The sequence below is a fragment of the Lepisma saccharinum genome, chromosome 8 (genome assembly GCF_977018435.1).
Source record: "Lepisma saccharinum chromosome 8, izLepSacc3.1, whole genome shotgun sequence".
Lineage (NCBI taxonomy): Eukaryota > Metazoa > Arthropoda > Insecta > Zygentoma > Lepismatidae > Lepisma > Lepisma saccharinum.
Genome location: NC_139236.1, coordinates 33761538 through 33776377, shown reverse-complemented (window position 1 = coordinate 33776377; position 14840 = coordinate 33761538). Strand labels below are relative to the sequence as shown.

Sequence of the window (14840 nt, the reverse complement as noted above, 5' to 3'; positions counted from 1 at the left end):
TATCACTCACATTATGACCCAAATTAGAGTGCCATAGGGGATGTAGTGTGTAGAAATTTCTGCCAGCACTCTCCCTGCTCTACCTACTGAGCCAGCCTCAGTTTCACTTGCGTAAAATTATCCATCAATGCTACTGCAACAGGATCTGTTACCTTTGAAACACTGATTATTTTGACAGCGACAAGTGGCTGGCATTGGTAGAGCAGTGGCACATTGTGTGAATGACTCAGTTTCGAGTCCTGGTTGAGCCTGCATTTTTCACTGAAATTTGTACATGGAAAAAACTTGGTTTGGTGACAGGGATTTTCCAAATCACAATACTTGGTACTGATTTAGAAAGCATGTGTCTGTAGTTACAGGTTTTCCTGATCCGGCTAGTTAATGCTCCCCATGATACAGAAAATTAAGTTGACACTTGTCACTTAAGCTATCTGTATGCAATCAAATGACACACCAACAAGTCCTCGAAAGGGAAGTGACGGCAGAGCACACGTCACGTTCTTGTTTGCATTCATGGTTACTGTCCAAGAATTTCTAAATAGGAACAGTTCTAATTACAGCCTTTCATGACCGACTGTCAACCAATCAGAGCACATGCTATTGAAATCAATTATCGAAAAAAAGCAAGCTAATTCTTTGCTGTGGTGAAGAGAACGTGGCACGGAAAAAGAAAACACATGTTGTGACTTGCGAGAAAGGATAGGAGGAGCAGTGGAACATTCTCGTCTGTATTTATTCAACAAAGAATGATGTATATTTCTACAGCAGTGAGTGATGAGATAATAGAATATATTTCATAACCAACCATAAAATGTAATATTTCCATGTTGATCTTAAATGTTAGTTTAGATAAACAAAATGAAAAACTACTCCATATTTCTGTGGAAACTAGATTTTATGAAATTAAATTATATCATTGTGTTCACATTGCTTTGCTGGTGTCTCAGATTACAGCTAGATTATAATACCGAGAAAATACATCAACATCATACTTCTTTCAAGTTTCTAATATATCCTACACCAGTGGTTCCCAAAGTGTGCACTGCGGTGCCATGAAATGTTCCAATATTTTCACTGAAATTACACTTACTTGTCAGTCTACATATGGTTCTAGAATTGGACAATTGCATCTATCTGTTTATTCCATGATCGTAACATTTAGATGATTTCTCTAGAAACATAAATCTGTTTTTCAAGAGTATCTTTCACAGCTTATCAACTTGTTTGAGAAATACTTTGAACACGATAATATTGACAAGTTCGCATGAATTTAAGACCCGAGTACAGTCATCTCAATGCTCCATCTGAATTTACTTCTGCAGAAGAAGAAAATCTTTTTGAGCTGTTTGTGATAATACATGAAGAGCAAGCTTGGAATCACGGAACTAACTCAGGAACAGGAAGGAGGGTGTCCCTGTCTTCTTTGATACCAAGATTTGAGAAGATATGCAATGAACATAAGGCTCATCTGTGACATTAATTACAACTGTAAATTCAAACAGTGATATAATTGTTCCAAATATTTGCTTATTTAGTACTTTTTACAAATAAAATGTTTCTGAATTTGAAATATGTGTTTATTTTTTAACTTTCGGAAAGCAACCTAACCACACTAACTGACCGTTGCAACTGATATGTCTACAGTCTGACTTTGGCAATGCGGAAATATCTTGAAACACTAAGGCTGAAGTGAAACGAAAAGTTTAGGAACAGCTGCCCTACACCATCCTTTCGAAAGAAAATCGTTATCCTTGTTCTCGTTCAATGACAATTTGATTGTGTACAAATATCTTTACATTCTGTCAAAGATCTTGTCCTGAATGTCATCAAAGCTCTCACACTACATCATAAAAAAACATCATTTTTTAAAACTTTTATTACAACTAAATTAGTTGTCCGAACATACTCTTTTGTATTCCGGTACATGAATATTAACAACCAGGCTGAAATATTTAAACTAGTGATACAAGACACAGCACTTATATATCTTATTCCATATGTCAAATTCGAAATCTATCAGGTCCCTGCGACCTGGCAACAATAGATTGGTTACTTTGCTCAGGAATAACTCGAATATTTTAGAAGCTCTAACTGTAATCCTTAAAATACTGGCACTAGATGATATGTCACCTTAAATTACAATAAGAACAAATGGTGGCACTCGCACAAGGAAAATCTTTTTTTAGAATGAATTTCGTCACCGTGATTCCTAATATTGTAACATTTCCTAATAATAGATATACAGACGTACAAAATATTTTTCTTCAAAACTATAGCGATTCACAAAAAAAAAAAATTACGAAACATATTATGCGTGTTCTCTAAGGCAAAAATTATTCTCTATCGTTAAATGTATTTTGGGTATGATTTTACAATACCAGACCATTCTCCAATTTCGTCCATATTTCGCATACTGACTAATTTAGGGCTCATAATCACGAATCTGCAGTTAAAGTTTGGCGCTCTCGTGTGGAACTTTCAAAATAACGTGTAGAAGGTTGTGAATTTACAATACCAAAAAAAGGCATAATTTCGTTAATAATTCTAATACTCACTAATTATGGAGTCCTGATGACGTATCTGCAGTTACGATTTGGTGGTCACATGTAGAAGTTGTAAAATAGCATTGTAAATTACCACGGTGATTGTCGATACATAAACAACGAAGAAGCCATGTTTTCTCATGTGAACAAGTGACGTTCACAACTCGTTATGTTGTGTTCAGAAGGTTGCTAAAGTGTTGTGCGATAAGTGAGACCCGTTATTCGTTACGTTGCGTTCAGTACACAAGAAGGTTGATAGAGTGTTGTGCGATAAGTGAGACCTTCAGTTCGTCAGCTGTTCATGTGAGAAAGATGGTGTCTTTTGAAGGAGAAAGTAATGTCCGGAAATTGTGCTTTGGAAAAAGCCATTTCTTCTCAGATTTTCTTTATGGTACCAGTAGTATAAGCCGGAGACACATTAAACTCGTTTGTTTTCAAATAAAAATCATTGCTACTTACCTCATATGCATACCGGAAGATTTTTCAAGCTGGGGATCACTTTTTTTCCCATGAAAAAAGCGTTATTGTTAACATTATAATCATCTATTGGTCGTTGCTAATTCAGCGCGCAAATTTTGACTCATGTTGTCTATCGTCAGCTGATATGCAGTATCGTCAGCTGAGGTGCAGTGTTTCCAAACTTATGAACCGATAAATGCCACACAAACTATTCACAAAAGGTTTTTAAGCGAAAATTGAGGCTAGACTCTACTTTATGTCCATATCTGCATGGTGATTGCTTCTTTGCGTTCGCGGTGCGCGATCGTTGTGCGGCACCCGGCATCTCTTCAGGTAAGTACCTTTTTCTTTTTACACTTTCTGTTCACGATAGCCCCACTATCCATTCACGGGGTCGAGGTATGCCTGTTAGGTTAGGTTCCATTAGCACTCATTTCACCCCTAAATATGTGCTTCATCATCTAAAAAATTCCTCAGTACGTTCAATTGCGCATATCCGGACAACATCGGTTTTTCTCGATTTACTCCTTCAGGGAATTTTTGCTCTATTTGGGATTTACGTTGTTGAATTCCTTATAAAATAAGCTTTCCAACGATATATGACACGTATTCCTTAGGAAAGGACGTAAACTAGAGTCTTACCTTACATTGGAAAAAAAAAAAACTCGCTCACACGTCATCTTGTCAAACTACCGCGTGGTTGCTACACTGTGAGGGGGTTACATAACCGAACGCACGGAACATTTGATTCACGTAGTCGACGGTAATGGCGGCACGAGCTATCGTACAACGGAGATGCATGATTGATGAAAAATACCTTATTTACAGGCAAAATACGTTGCACGATTCTAAAAAAGAATTTCCCCGGCTTCAGAAAGTCCTCAAGAACGCAATTCCGTAAGTACTTTCTCGTCTTTTCTCCTGTAAATTTTAAGAAATCCGTCTCCGGCTTATACTACCGTTACCCTAGAAATTGCAAAATAATTGCGAACCATTGACGTGTGGTTATGTTAGTTTCGGTTAGGTTAGGCAAACATAGTTAAAATTTCGTGTCGTGGTAGTATCAGGATCTAGAAATTGCAAAATAATTGCGAACCATTGACGCTAGCCCCACGAACCATTGACGTGTGGTTAGGTTAGGCAAACATAGTTAAATTTTGGGGTCGTAGTAATATCAGGAATATATATTTCGTTCTTTAAGAATTCGAAACGTAAAATCTTGCGATAAATAATGAGCAATTGTGCATTGTCGGTTGCGATCACTGACCCCCTTATTTTGCAAGTTCCACACGTGAACGCCAAATTTTAACTTCAGATTCGTGATTAGGAGCCCTAAATTAGTGAGTATGCGAAATATGAACGAAATTAGAGAAGGGTCCGGTATTGTAAAATCGCTCCGTATTTTGCAAACGTATATAAGCAAGGCTATTACAAACAAATGTACTCTGTGAAAATTTTTACATTCATTAAATATAAATAATAATATACTGCACCACATATTAATACCACAACTTCCATTACAGTCCAAAGAGATGGATGTTGTGTCAAAAAAACCATGTATAAAATGTTTTGTTAGGCAAAGGCTTATATATAAAGAAACATTTATTTTATAAACAAAAACAAATGCTTCTCCCATTAGCAGATACATTTAAAATATATCACATAACTAAATCAATTAATTAATGAAAAGAGAACATTGAAATGCAGTAATTGTCCCTGTCTATCCGATTATGGATATTTTGCATTATACTAATGAAAGATATTTTCGTATGTTGTTTTAAGTATTATGCAATTTATCCGTTATCACGGAAATGAAATTTTAAACAAGGACGATGCGGGACAGAGATTTTTCTGTCGGGACTTGATCGGGAGAGTTTTTTTTTTTTTAAATCCTGATATTCAGGAAGGGAAACTTTTGCTACTTCCCGACGTCTCGGGAAATTTTGCGGGACGGGGTATGTTCGAAATTTCAAGGCGTCGTAGAAATCTCGAATTCTAAACACCATTTTTCTATTTAGTGATTATCTATGCATTTATCAAATAAAAACTAACAATTTCCGAGAAGTTACAGCCACTCACAATGCAGAAATCATCGAAAAATAACCACGTTTAAAAATGACCATTTGGAAAATCCTTTCCCGAAGTCGGGATCGTAAAGATTTTTTTTCTTTCGATGTGGTACCAACTTTCCGAAATCTTCACACCCTCATTACTAAATACTTACTTATGATTTCTTTTTCTTATCACAAGAGAAAGTTCGCCGAAAGGCAAATCAAGGAATGGGGCAAATGATGCCAACCTCATTTTTAGTCTAGTCTGTGATGCCAACTGTGTGAACCATAGACATACTACTACAAGATGTTACAGCTGCGGGTTAAAAATGGTTGACAGTATGGCGGCACTGGAAGGTCGTTTCCTCGCGACCACCGACGGCAGCACCGTCGGGGAAAAAACAGAAGACGAACGCTATGCGCAAGGACTCGCGGATTGCTCGAAACGACAAAACACTATCGTGTTCCGTACCATTCGCGTTTCGATACTTTCTAACCGCGTTCAGCCGATTTGCGCGTATAATAAATTATACGCGCAAATTGACTGAACGTAGTTAGAAGTGGCGGAAATTAATTATATGCAATTCTTTCGTTTAAGTACAAACTTTTCGTATTAAAATTGATTTCTATCACAAAAATAAAAGTATACGAAAATTATATGGAAAACGTACTATTACCAAAACTTCCTGAAATTGCACTCTTACTTTAAGCGGAACTATATAATTTCCTCTAAAGGCATTTTTAAAAACATTCTTCATCATACGAAAATGACAGTCTTAAAATAGGTGACTTTTTTTTTTCTTGGGTGGAGAAATGGAATGAAATAAGTATACAATAATTCAGAACGATTTATGTCATGCTAATCCATATTTGAAAAAAAAAAAAAAAAAAAATCCTGACTGATCCTTCCGCTATACAGGATTGTATTGCAAGATATTACACCGATCAATAAAACATTTTGTTTACCACATATTAAAACGAAAAAAATGACTGCCTACAGCAACTATGCTCCATTCAATAATAAAAATTTCAATACTGTCAGGGATCAGTTCACATACCTTATGGCCATGGACGTCCGAAAGGGGGGAGGGGCACGCCCTTCCCCCTGGATAATGAATGTCTGACAAAAGGTATATATTTCACACATAATTTCATTTCAGTCAGTAATTTATGTTAATTATTATAAGGGCGTTGAAGAACATGATAATTTCAGACTGAAGCAGTGTTTTTTGAAGGGACATCACTATTATGGGGGAAAATATGACTCCTTTGCCCCCTGGAAAAAAAATTGCTTTACTTGCCCCTCCCTGGAAAAAATCCTGTGGACGCCCATGCTTATGGCACTGATTAGAAATAGGTTAGTCTGCACAGAAACAATATAATAATTACCAAGAGAATGCTCGGAAGTTTTCTCAAAAATCAAATAAATAAAAAGTACTAGGTTGAATGCTATGAAAAGGTTCAGCCTTTTAACACAAATTTACTGTCATGACACTGACCATTAAGTTGAAGTGAAATTTCATACCTTATTGTAGCAAGTGCAGCAGCACCTACTATACATATATGCTTTTTACACTGAAAGAAAAGTATGAAAATATACTTTGGAAAATTAATAGTTGTTCCTTGAAGACTTCTTTCAGCATTTAAAGCAATTGAAAGAATGAAAACCCCTAATATTGAAAATTAATATTTCTACTTTAAAAAAAACAGAAAATATTAACAAAAATAATATCTACACACACACACATATATATATATATATATATATATATATATATATATATATATATATATATATATAAAATGATATCTACAATATCTCTTACATAAAACAGCTTATTTAAAAACCAAATACTCATCATTTACTAAATAGCTGAACATGAATGAAGAAATGTTGATTTATTTCCCTCCACGATGAACTTTGTGCCAGCTGATACGAGACTTAAACAGAGAAGAGCCATATTTATTACACTTCCCACGTCCAAGTCCCATACCGGACTTTGCATTTGTATCTCTTCTATCTTGATGTGTGCATAAAACACGCACACAGGTGGATAATTCCTAGAAATTAAATAAATGCTCTACAGTGCCGTACAGTAGGATTCATTTTCTTGCATTTTCATCTTCAAGTACTATGTACTGGGAATTGCCCAATGGGTAACATAGTTTCCCTGGTGACACTAACATTTCAGTAGCCAACATGCTAGAATGCTCACCACATAAATGTGAGTACACTTTGAAAAAATAAAGTTGACCGACGCTATGGCAATCAAACAAAAATAATGTACTTAATGTACTCACTTTAAGAAATGCATGACTTCATTATCAACTTTGGCTGCTTTTTCCTAAGGACATACGAGCACCATTACAAAAATGAAAAATTCATATTGGACCTTGCTACTCTATACCTCCTTTCTGTAGTTATTACGCATAGTTTTATAACATGAGCAACTAGTATTTAATGAAGTACAGCATAAACAGTGTGCAGCAGAGACTACTTACTTTCATACATCTCACTGGACTTGATTAATCTGTTATATCAGTAACTACTGTACTGCGTGTATCATGATACATGCATGTTACTGAACACAAAAATGTTCATCAAAATAGATAAATTGTGGAAATGATCACACTCTTAAGTGTTGTTTTTTTCCCACAGAAAGGTTTCTCCGAACTGCAAAGTTATTCCCACAGTTGTTTGCAGTACTGAAAGCACCTTTTCATTCTCTTGTATAGCTTCTAAAAAATAAAAAAAATCACACAATGGGAACCATGATTTTCTGTAATTATTCTCAAAATAAAAAAAAATGTGCAATTACATTCATGAGGTGTTGAGACTAGCAGAACAAGTTATTTTCACCATTTTTTTTATTATGGTAACAGTTTCATACATCGGAGACACATTTCTTCATTTTTACAGAAGAAACTACTTATGGAAATGAGTTTTTCTAAGGTTTCCAACGTTAGTAGAGGTATTTTCTTTCATCGTGGTATCTATTTAACCGGGAAATCATGTCAGTGTTTCCAACCCACCCTTTTTTTTAACTATTCTTGCCTAACCTAACCTTATCGGAATGGTTCGTGGGTCTGTCCGTCAGCTACCAGTGCATAATGTACAATTTGCACACGTGACGAACACAATAGTAGGTATTTTTCGGTGAAGGTTGGAAAACACTGATATTCGAAAACAAAAGAAGCGATATCATTCACAAAGTAAGCGATATAGCACCGTTACGTGCGTTCAGTAGCACTTAGATAAATTAGTAGAAAAAGTGTTTGTTTTCGTGTAAAAAGCATATTGGCACCTTGAACTATGTTCCACAATACACAATTGGTAAGTACGAACCATGCAAAACACAAAATATCTGATTTTAATGTGTCTCGGATCTATGAAACTGGTACCTTTATTATTAAGTACAGATGCTATTATATTTCACACATTGTCAATTTTTGCAAGTTAAATCACTCAACTAACCACAGAGCTTAACACAAATTAAAAATGATGATTATTGATTATTATTACCACTTTTTAAAGAGAGCAGTGATATCACATGGTATAGATGATTATTTTTTGAGACATAGAACCTAACAAGCAATGCAAAACAAAATCTTACAAGAGAACGTGACTGTTTTATAAAATAATTCCCACATTGTGAGGAATCATGAGTTTAGGTGAAAATTGCACAAAAACGAGGTTGACCACTTGGTGAAAATAGTAACTGAAAATATGTTGCTTTCAATACAAAGTTGCATTTACCTCAAATGATCCTTAAGCATTAGCTACATACAAATAGAAAAGGCTGCGACTATTTTCAAATAATTACCAGAATCATAACGTAAGTAGGATAGGATCATTAGGTTTAATTATCTGATTATTTCCGCGCGTGTGTATAATTATAAAAGTAAGAGAACCAAACCTGGTCCACCTAAACCATTCAAGCAAGAAAATACGAGAGGAATTAAAAAATAAGTTATTGTAGAAGCATAACATCACAGAATAAGTTATACACGTGGAACTTAGCCCTTACAGAACAGTATATAATATTATTACCATTTCATTAAAATTCCTGAGTTTTTATTTTAAACAACAAATGATACACAATTACAATCAGAAAGTTCGATTTCGATACTGAATGCAAGCCTGTACCACAGAGATGAAATGAACGGAAGTTGGTTCGCGTTTGGCGATACTTCTTCATCACTTTTTGAAAAATGCTTTGATACGTATTACACAGTGATTTCATACAATGTTAAATTACGATTTCATTAACTACATTAGGCAACACTTATCGCATCACCAAAATAATATTCTAATGACAAGAATCAGACGACACAATTTCAAAATGTAAACAGACTGGTCGGCCGGATGAAGCTACTTATCCAAATTAGAAACTAAATATTGTGTAAATGAAAGAGTTGTAGAATACGTACATTCCTGGTACTATTTGTAAATATTACACATATTCTACTCTTATTCTCGCAATAAAATTTAGTAGAAGAAAAGGTTCGTGAATATGGACACGAATTTGACTTCAGCCGGTTCGCGAGGAACAGTAGAAACACAGAATACTAACTACGGTCAACCAATCTCCCATAAGACTGAAACAGCCCTGGTGAGAACAGACTTCCGGCAACTGCTGAATTCAAATTAAAGACGAGAGGCGGAAATAGCAAGGGTATGTTTTGTTACATAAAGCTCAGCAATACATGGTAATTTCCATATGAATTTGTGAACGGAACCATTTCCGAAAAAAATCGCCGATTGTCATGTCTATCTGTTGATAAAATTTTGAAGTTATTGGTTGCTTTATGTCCTTGTCCAGCTTCGTGTGTAGTGGTATGATTTTCAATTTTTCAAGACTAAGACAAGTCAAGTTTTTATTATTTTAATATGCTAGCCAGTTTTCATTAGACATCGGGGTATCGGTTAAATTTATCAGCGCTTTTCTCTTGCTGCGAAGAGACTGAGTGTAGTTTGTACCATAGATCCACAAGTTGACAGCTAGACGTTTCAATGCGAGGTGTGTGTGTACCAAAGCTTTCAGCGACTGACAAGTTTATGAAAAACCACATGACAGATCCGGTATAGGCTTTGGTTGATTGATTTTGGGAGCTGTTTACCCACTGTCCCCCCTCGAGAATTACGACGATTTTTTTTTCTTTCAAAGAAATAGATTTCAATGTTTTACAATGTAAAAGTAGTTCCAGCGTTAGGAAAGCAGAAATAACAGAGATATTTGATTCGATTCCAAAGTATGGTCAACGTAAGTTAAAACCTGCAATTTCGGAGTATTGTCGCCGCTTTTCGTTAGTAAAAACTGTGTGTATGCACACTAAAATTCCAAAATAACACGTCTTGTGGAAAGTCATTGTGGGTGCTATATTCGCTTGCGCGAAGCCTTCGGGGTGTTCTGCTACACCGTAAAGTAAAACACTAAACTAACTGTAACAGTTTGATATAGCCAAAACACATTTCACTCGTCCACTTTATCTTTTTTTACATTCGTACTTACCTATTATTGCGAAACATTATTTAAGGTGGGGTTTTGCTTTTTTCACTGAAATAATTATAATTTTTCACATTACGAGTATTTATTGTTCGTTGCTTTTTTGCTTCTGTTACACTCAATATGGCAGGCAAATCTGGACTAGTGTTGTCTATCATCTGTGGGTATGCAGTGTTTCAAACCATCTTAACCGAAAAATTTCTACTTTCGTGTTAAAGATTTTTTTCCGGGTTCCTAGACCCCATGAACCATGCACGGATAGCTCCACAAACCATGCATGCATAGCCCCACGAACCATGCACAAATAGCCCCACAAACCATTCATAAATAACCCTACAAACTATTCACGGCAAGGTTAGGTTAGGCAAACATTGTTAAAATTATCATGTTCTGGGAAAACAATGGCATCATTGGAAACACTGTCCAGGGGTTACGTCATCAAATGCACCGAACATTTGGTTCACATAGTCGAAGGTAATGGAGGCAAGAGCTTTTGTGCATGACAGAGACATTAATGTCGAAAAATACGTGTTTTACCGGCTGAATAAATTGAACGAAGGGAGAAAACACTTCCACGACCTTTCAAAAGTCTACAGAAACTCGGTTCCATAAGTACTTTCTCCTGTAAAATTGAAGAAATGTGTTTTGCCTATATCAAACTTTTACCAAAATTGTTAATATTCACTGTTGGTTTAATTATAGAATGAAATCATGAAGTGCAAATATTTTTTTTATGTGAACGATGTAAATTTACTACAGCATCAAAATTCATTGAAAAGCAAAATCACTGCATGTACGTAATATTTACGTAGCGGTAGTTATACAGTAATATGGGAACACAGTAGTGTTCTAGGGTTTAGGAAGGTTCAAATTTCGTGTGACACCAATTGCCGAAATTCTACAAAAATTAGTCTTTCTGCTAGGAGAATATGAGAAAGAACAACATAAAACAATTGGAACCGTTACATATGTACAGTAACATTCTCTATCATAATTATCTTTTATTTATTTATTTTCTCAAATAAAGGTGTGTACCACCTTTCACTTTTCTCAAATAAACTGGGTGTACAAACGAAAACCACAGATACCTCCCATGAAATAGAGACAAAAGTGCCCCTTCCACTTTGCCGAGAGATGCCTCCGTGAGGAGCTAGACAACGCCGAAAACGTGTGAAAATGAACTTCACACCTCTGCACAGCCAGTATCAGTGAAGATAGAAAGGCGGAACAAAAGAAGTCAAAAGGAACACCAATGTCGCCCATCCGAAAAACACCAGACGGCAGCTGCGCAACACATGCGCATAGGGTTCCACAAAGGAAATAGAAGTGTCCCGCAAGACAAGTGAAGGAAAAGGGTAGCGATCGACAACGGTAGGGACAAAAGAAGCAATGAAGCATGAAGTAACAATTGCACAGTGGCAAACAAACAACATGGCTGAACCATGTACGCGTCTGTTGCCTGTCGAGTGTCACGGACCACTTTCCTTGCATTCTCGGTGTGTTTTTACATCCTACGTCGTCCTCCCGTGGTTCTGCAACTCCGCACTACTTTTCTCGACTGCACTGCTTCAGCCATGGTGTTTGTTTCCCGCTGTGCAATTGTTACTTCATGCTTCATTGCTTCTTTTGTCCCTACCGTTGTCGATCGCTACCCTTTCCCTTCACTTGTCTTGCGGGACACTTCTATTTCCTTTGTGGAACCCCATGCGCATGCATTGCGCAGCTGCCGCCTAGTGTTTTTCGGATGGGCGACTTTGGTGTTCCTTTTGACTTCTTTTGTTCCGCCTTTCTATCTTCACTGGTACTGGCTGTGCAGAGGTGTGAAGTTCATTTTCACACGTTTTCGGCGTTGTCTAGCTCCTCACGGAGGCATCTCTCAGCAAAGTGGAAGGGGCACTTTCGTCTCTATTTCATGGGAGGTATCTGTGGTTTTCGTTTGTACCTTACCTTTAGAATCACCCTGTATATGTGCTTGCACACATACCAATATTTTGTTGGAGTCATTATCGACAATGACCCCAACACCAAGATGGATGTTGCACATGCACTGATAAAATTGGGAGTATTGATTGGGGGGTGCAAGAAGTGATGAAAGCGGAGATGTCTTGTGCAGGAAATGAAAGAATTATTTATACTGCATTTGTTACATCTTCGATATAAGTACAACCTCGATAGATATGAAAGATGTTACTGGGTGCATTCAATAATCACATCAAGATCTCTGGAAGGCAGTTTTTATAACCTTTTCAGAAAACTACATGGCAATGAACTAAAATTTTCGGATTATTTTTCAATGAGTACAGTATTTTTGAGTACCTTGTGGAGCCCTTGTCGGTCACTATTCAAGCAAAAGAGAAAGTAATGGGTTTATTGAAAATTTTCCATTTGAGGGAGGTTTGTATGTAATGAGGTGTAAGGGTATATTTTTTTTTAGCCAAAACTACCATAAATTCGGCCCTTCTGAAAATTTTAGCAGTATTGAGGAAATTTAAGGATGTTGTAAGGGGTGTAGATAAATCACTGGATACAGTTATGGGACTATCCAGGAAATACTTGCTATGACAATAAGTGTGTAAATAAAGGGATAATGTTCGGCCTGTTTTCCACCATTTCTATAACTAAATTTTCTCACGAAAAGTTGAAAACTATCCACTTTATTGTACAACCTCCTCATTTACACAAATATGACTGGGTGTGTGTCTCTTTTTCATAGCCTGAGGCATAGTGGATGTTGGTCCAACTACTGATTTACTAAGGGGATCTCTGAATGCAAACCAACCTGTTGGTGCTCATTCCGGAAACTTCATCGCTGAGTGTGCATGTGTTCTGTATGCACGTGCACAGAATGGTCTCTTTCTTTGACTTGAACCCGTGACTATCCATCTCCCACCTAGCATGCTTCTCGCCACGTTTGTCTTTTGTCAACCTGACTTAGTGGTTAGCACATTGTGCAGGACCACATGTGCAGCTGTACCACACTGAATTTATTAGTGTGTGTGCAAACGTGCTTAGGCTAAAAAACTCATAATGCTGGAAAATAATTCTAACATTTTTTCATGTTGGAAGCATGAAAGTAAAATGTATTATAGATTATTTTTTCTTAATTTTCATGGAAACATTGTGTCACATTTTTGTACTTTGGTTTCATCATTGTATTTGTTCTGTCTATATTTGTAGATGCTAACTAGGATAGCATCTTAAGGGCAACACAAGAAGAGGATTGTTCAAAATGGCAGACGAAGAAGCATCCACACTTAAAAAAAAGCAATATAGAAATAAACAATGCTTTCTGAAAAAATGGCTAACTATCCCAGAATTCAAAGGTATGATTTTCTTCATTAATTCTTGTCTTTCTAGCTATCTACAGTTCATTTTCATTGTTTTATTTCTAGTCTTTGTTGTATGGTTTTGTTTAAATTATGTCTTTAATTTATTAATTGCTTACACTATTATTTTCATCCCTGAAATTTGAAGCTAGCTAATCAATTTTATTTTTGTAAACCTGCAATATTGTACCTGTTGTGGTAATTTTATATATTTTGCATCAGTGACATCATACAAATTGGAAATAACCAAATTTAAAATTACAATATGATTAATATACATTTTAATAAATCATTGATAAATCTTCTAATGAATTAATTTGTCTAAAAATTGACAATTCCTATTTTTTTGTATTTTTCTATTGCCATTATTTTACACGTTCCCACCTTTTAGTTGGTTTCTCTCATACACACTTTGTGCTTGTCATTAAACAACCTCTTTTCTTTCTCAACAGCGCACCCTTCCTCCAGAAATTCAAGTACTACAACCCTTATTGTGTTCCTATCAGGAGGATTAACCTCCAAACTGTCACAGAAATTGATGTTGAACTGTAATAAGAGATTTAATTTTTTGCATCTTCCACCACCCAAAGTGTTGTGTGGTTGGCACCATTTTGAACAAAAATAGTGGCCATGCCCATGGTTGTTATGAATTGAAACTTTGGTAGTTGAGTTGCAACCAGTGTGGGTGGCATGCCACTCCAAATATTGGTAACCAAGGGAGGAAAAAATTAATAGATATACTCTGTCCCGGGAATCTGTGGAGAGAGAACGAAAACAAGTCTCTGCGCAAGTGGTGACTCCAGAAGACTTGGCCAGTGAACTTGTGAGAGGGGAAGTAAGTGCAGCTACCAGGCCAATGAACTTGTGAGAGGGCAAGTAAGTGCAGCTACCAGCCATTTGCAGCAGCATGCATGGCTTTGCTCTGCCAACTCGCTTTCTCCCCTTCTCTTCAGT

The 14840-nt window shown here is 36.3% G+C and overlaps 1 protein-coding gene across 5 annotated transcripts in view; it reads left to right on the top strand.

Moving 5' to 3' along the window:
• The first annotated feature begins 9664 nt into the window (after window positions 1-9664).
• LOC145990922 (uncharacterized) overlaps window positions 9665-14840 on the top strand; it is a 28718-nt gene continuing 23542 nt past the window's right edge. Inside the window, exons 1-2 of one of the 5 annotated variants that reach the window (XM_083126451.1) lie at window positions 9665-9729; window positions 13738-13883. In XM_083126451.1, coding sequence (XP_082982577.1) covers window positions 13790-13883 — 94 coding nt within the window. In that variant the 5' untranslated portion in view covers window positions 9665-9729; window positions 13738-13789. The other 4 variants (XM_083126452.1, XM_083126453.1, XM_083126454.1 and 1 more) reach the window with 4 other exon arrangements.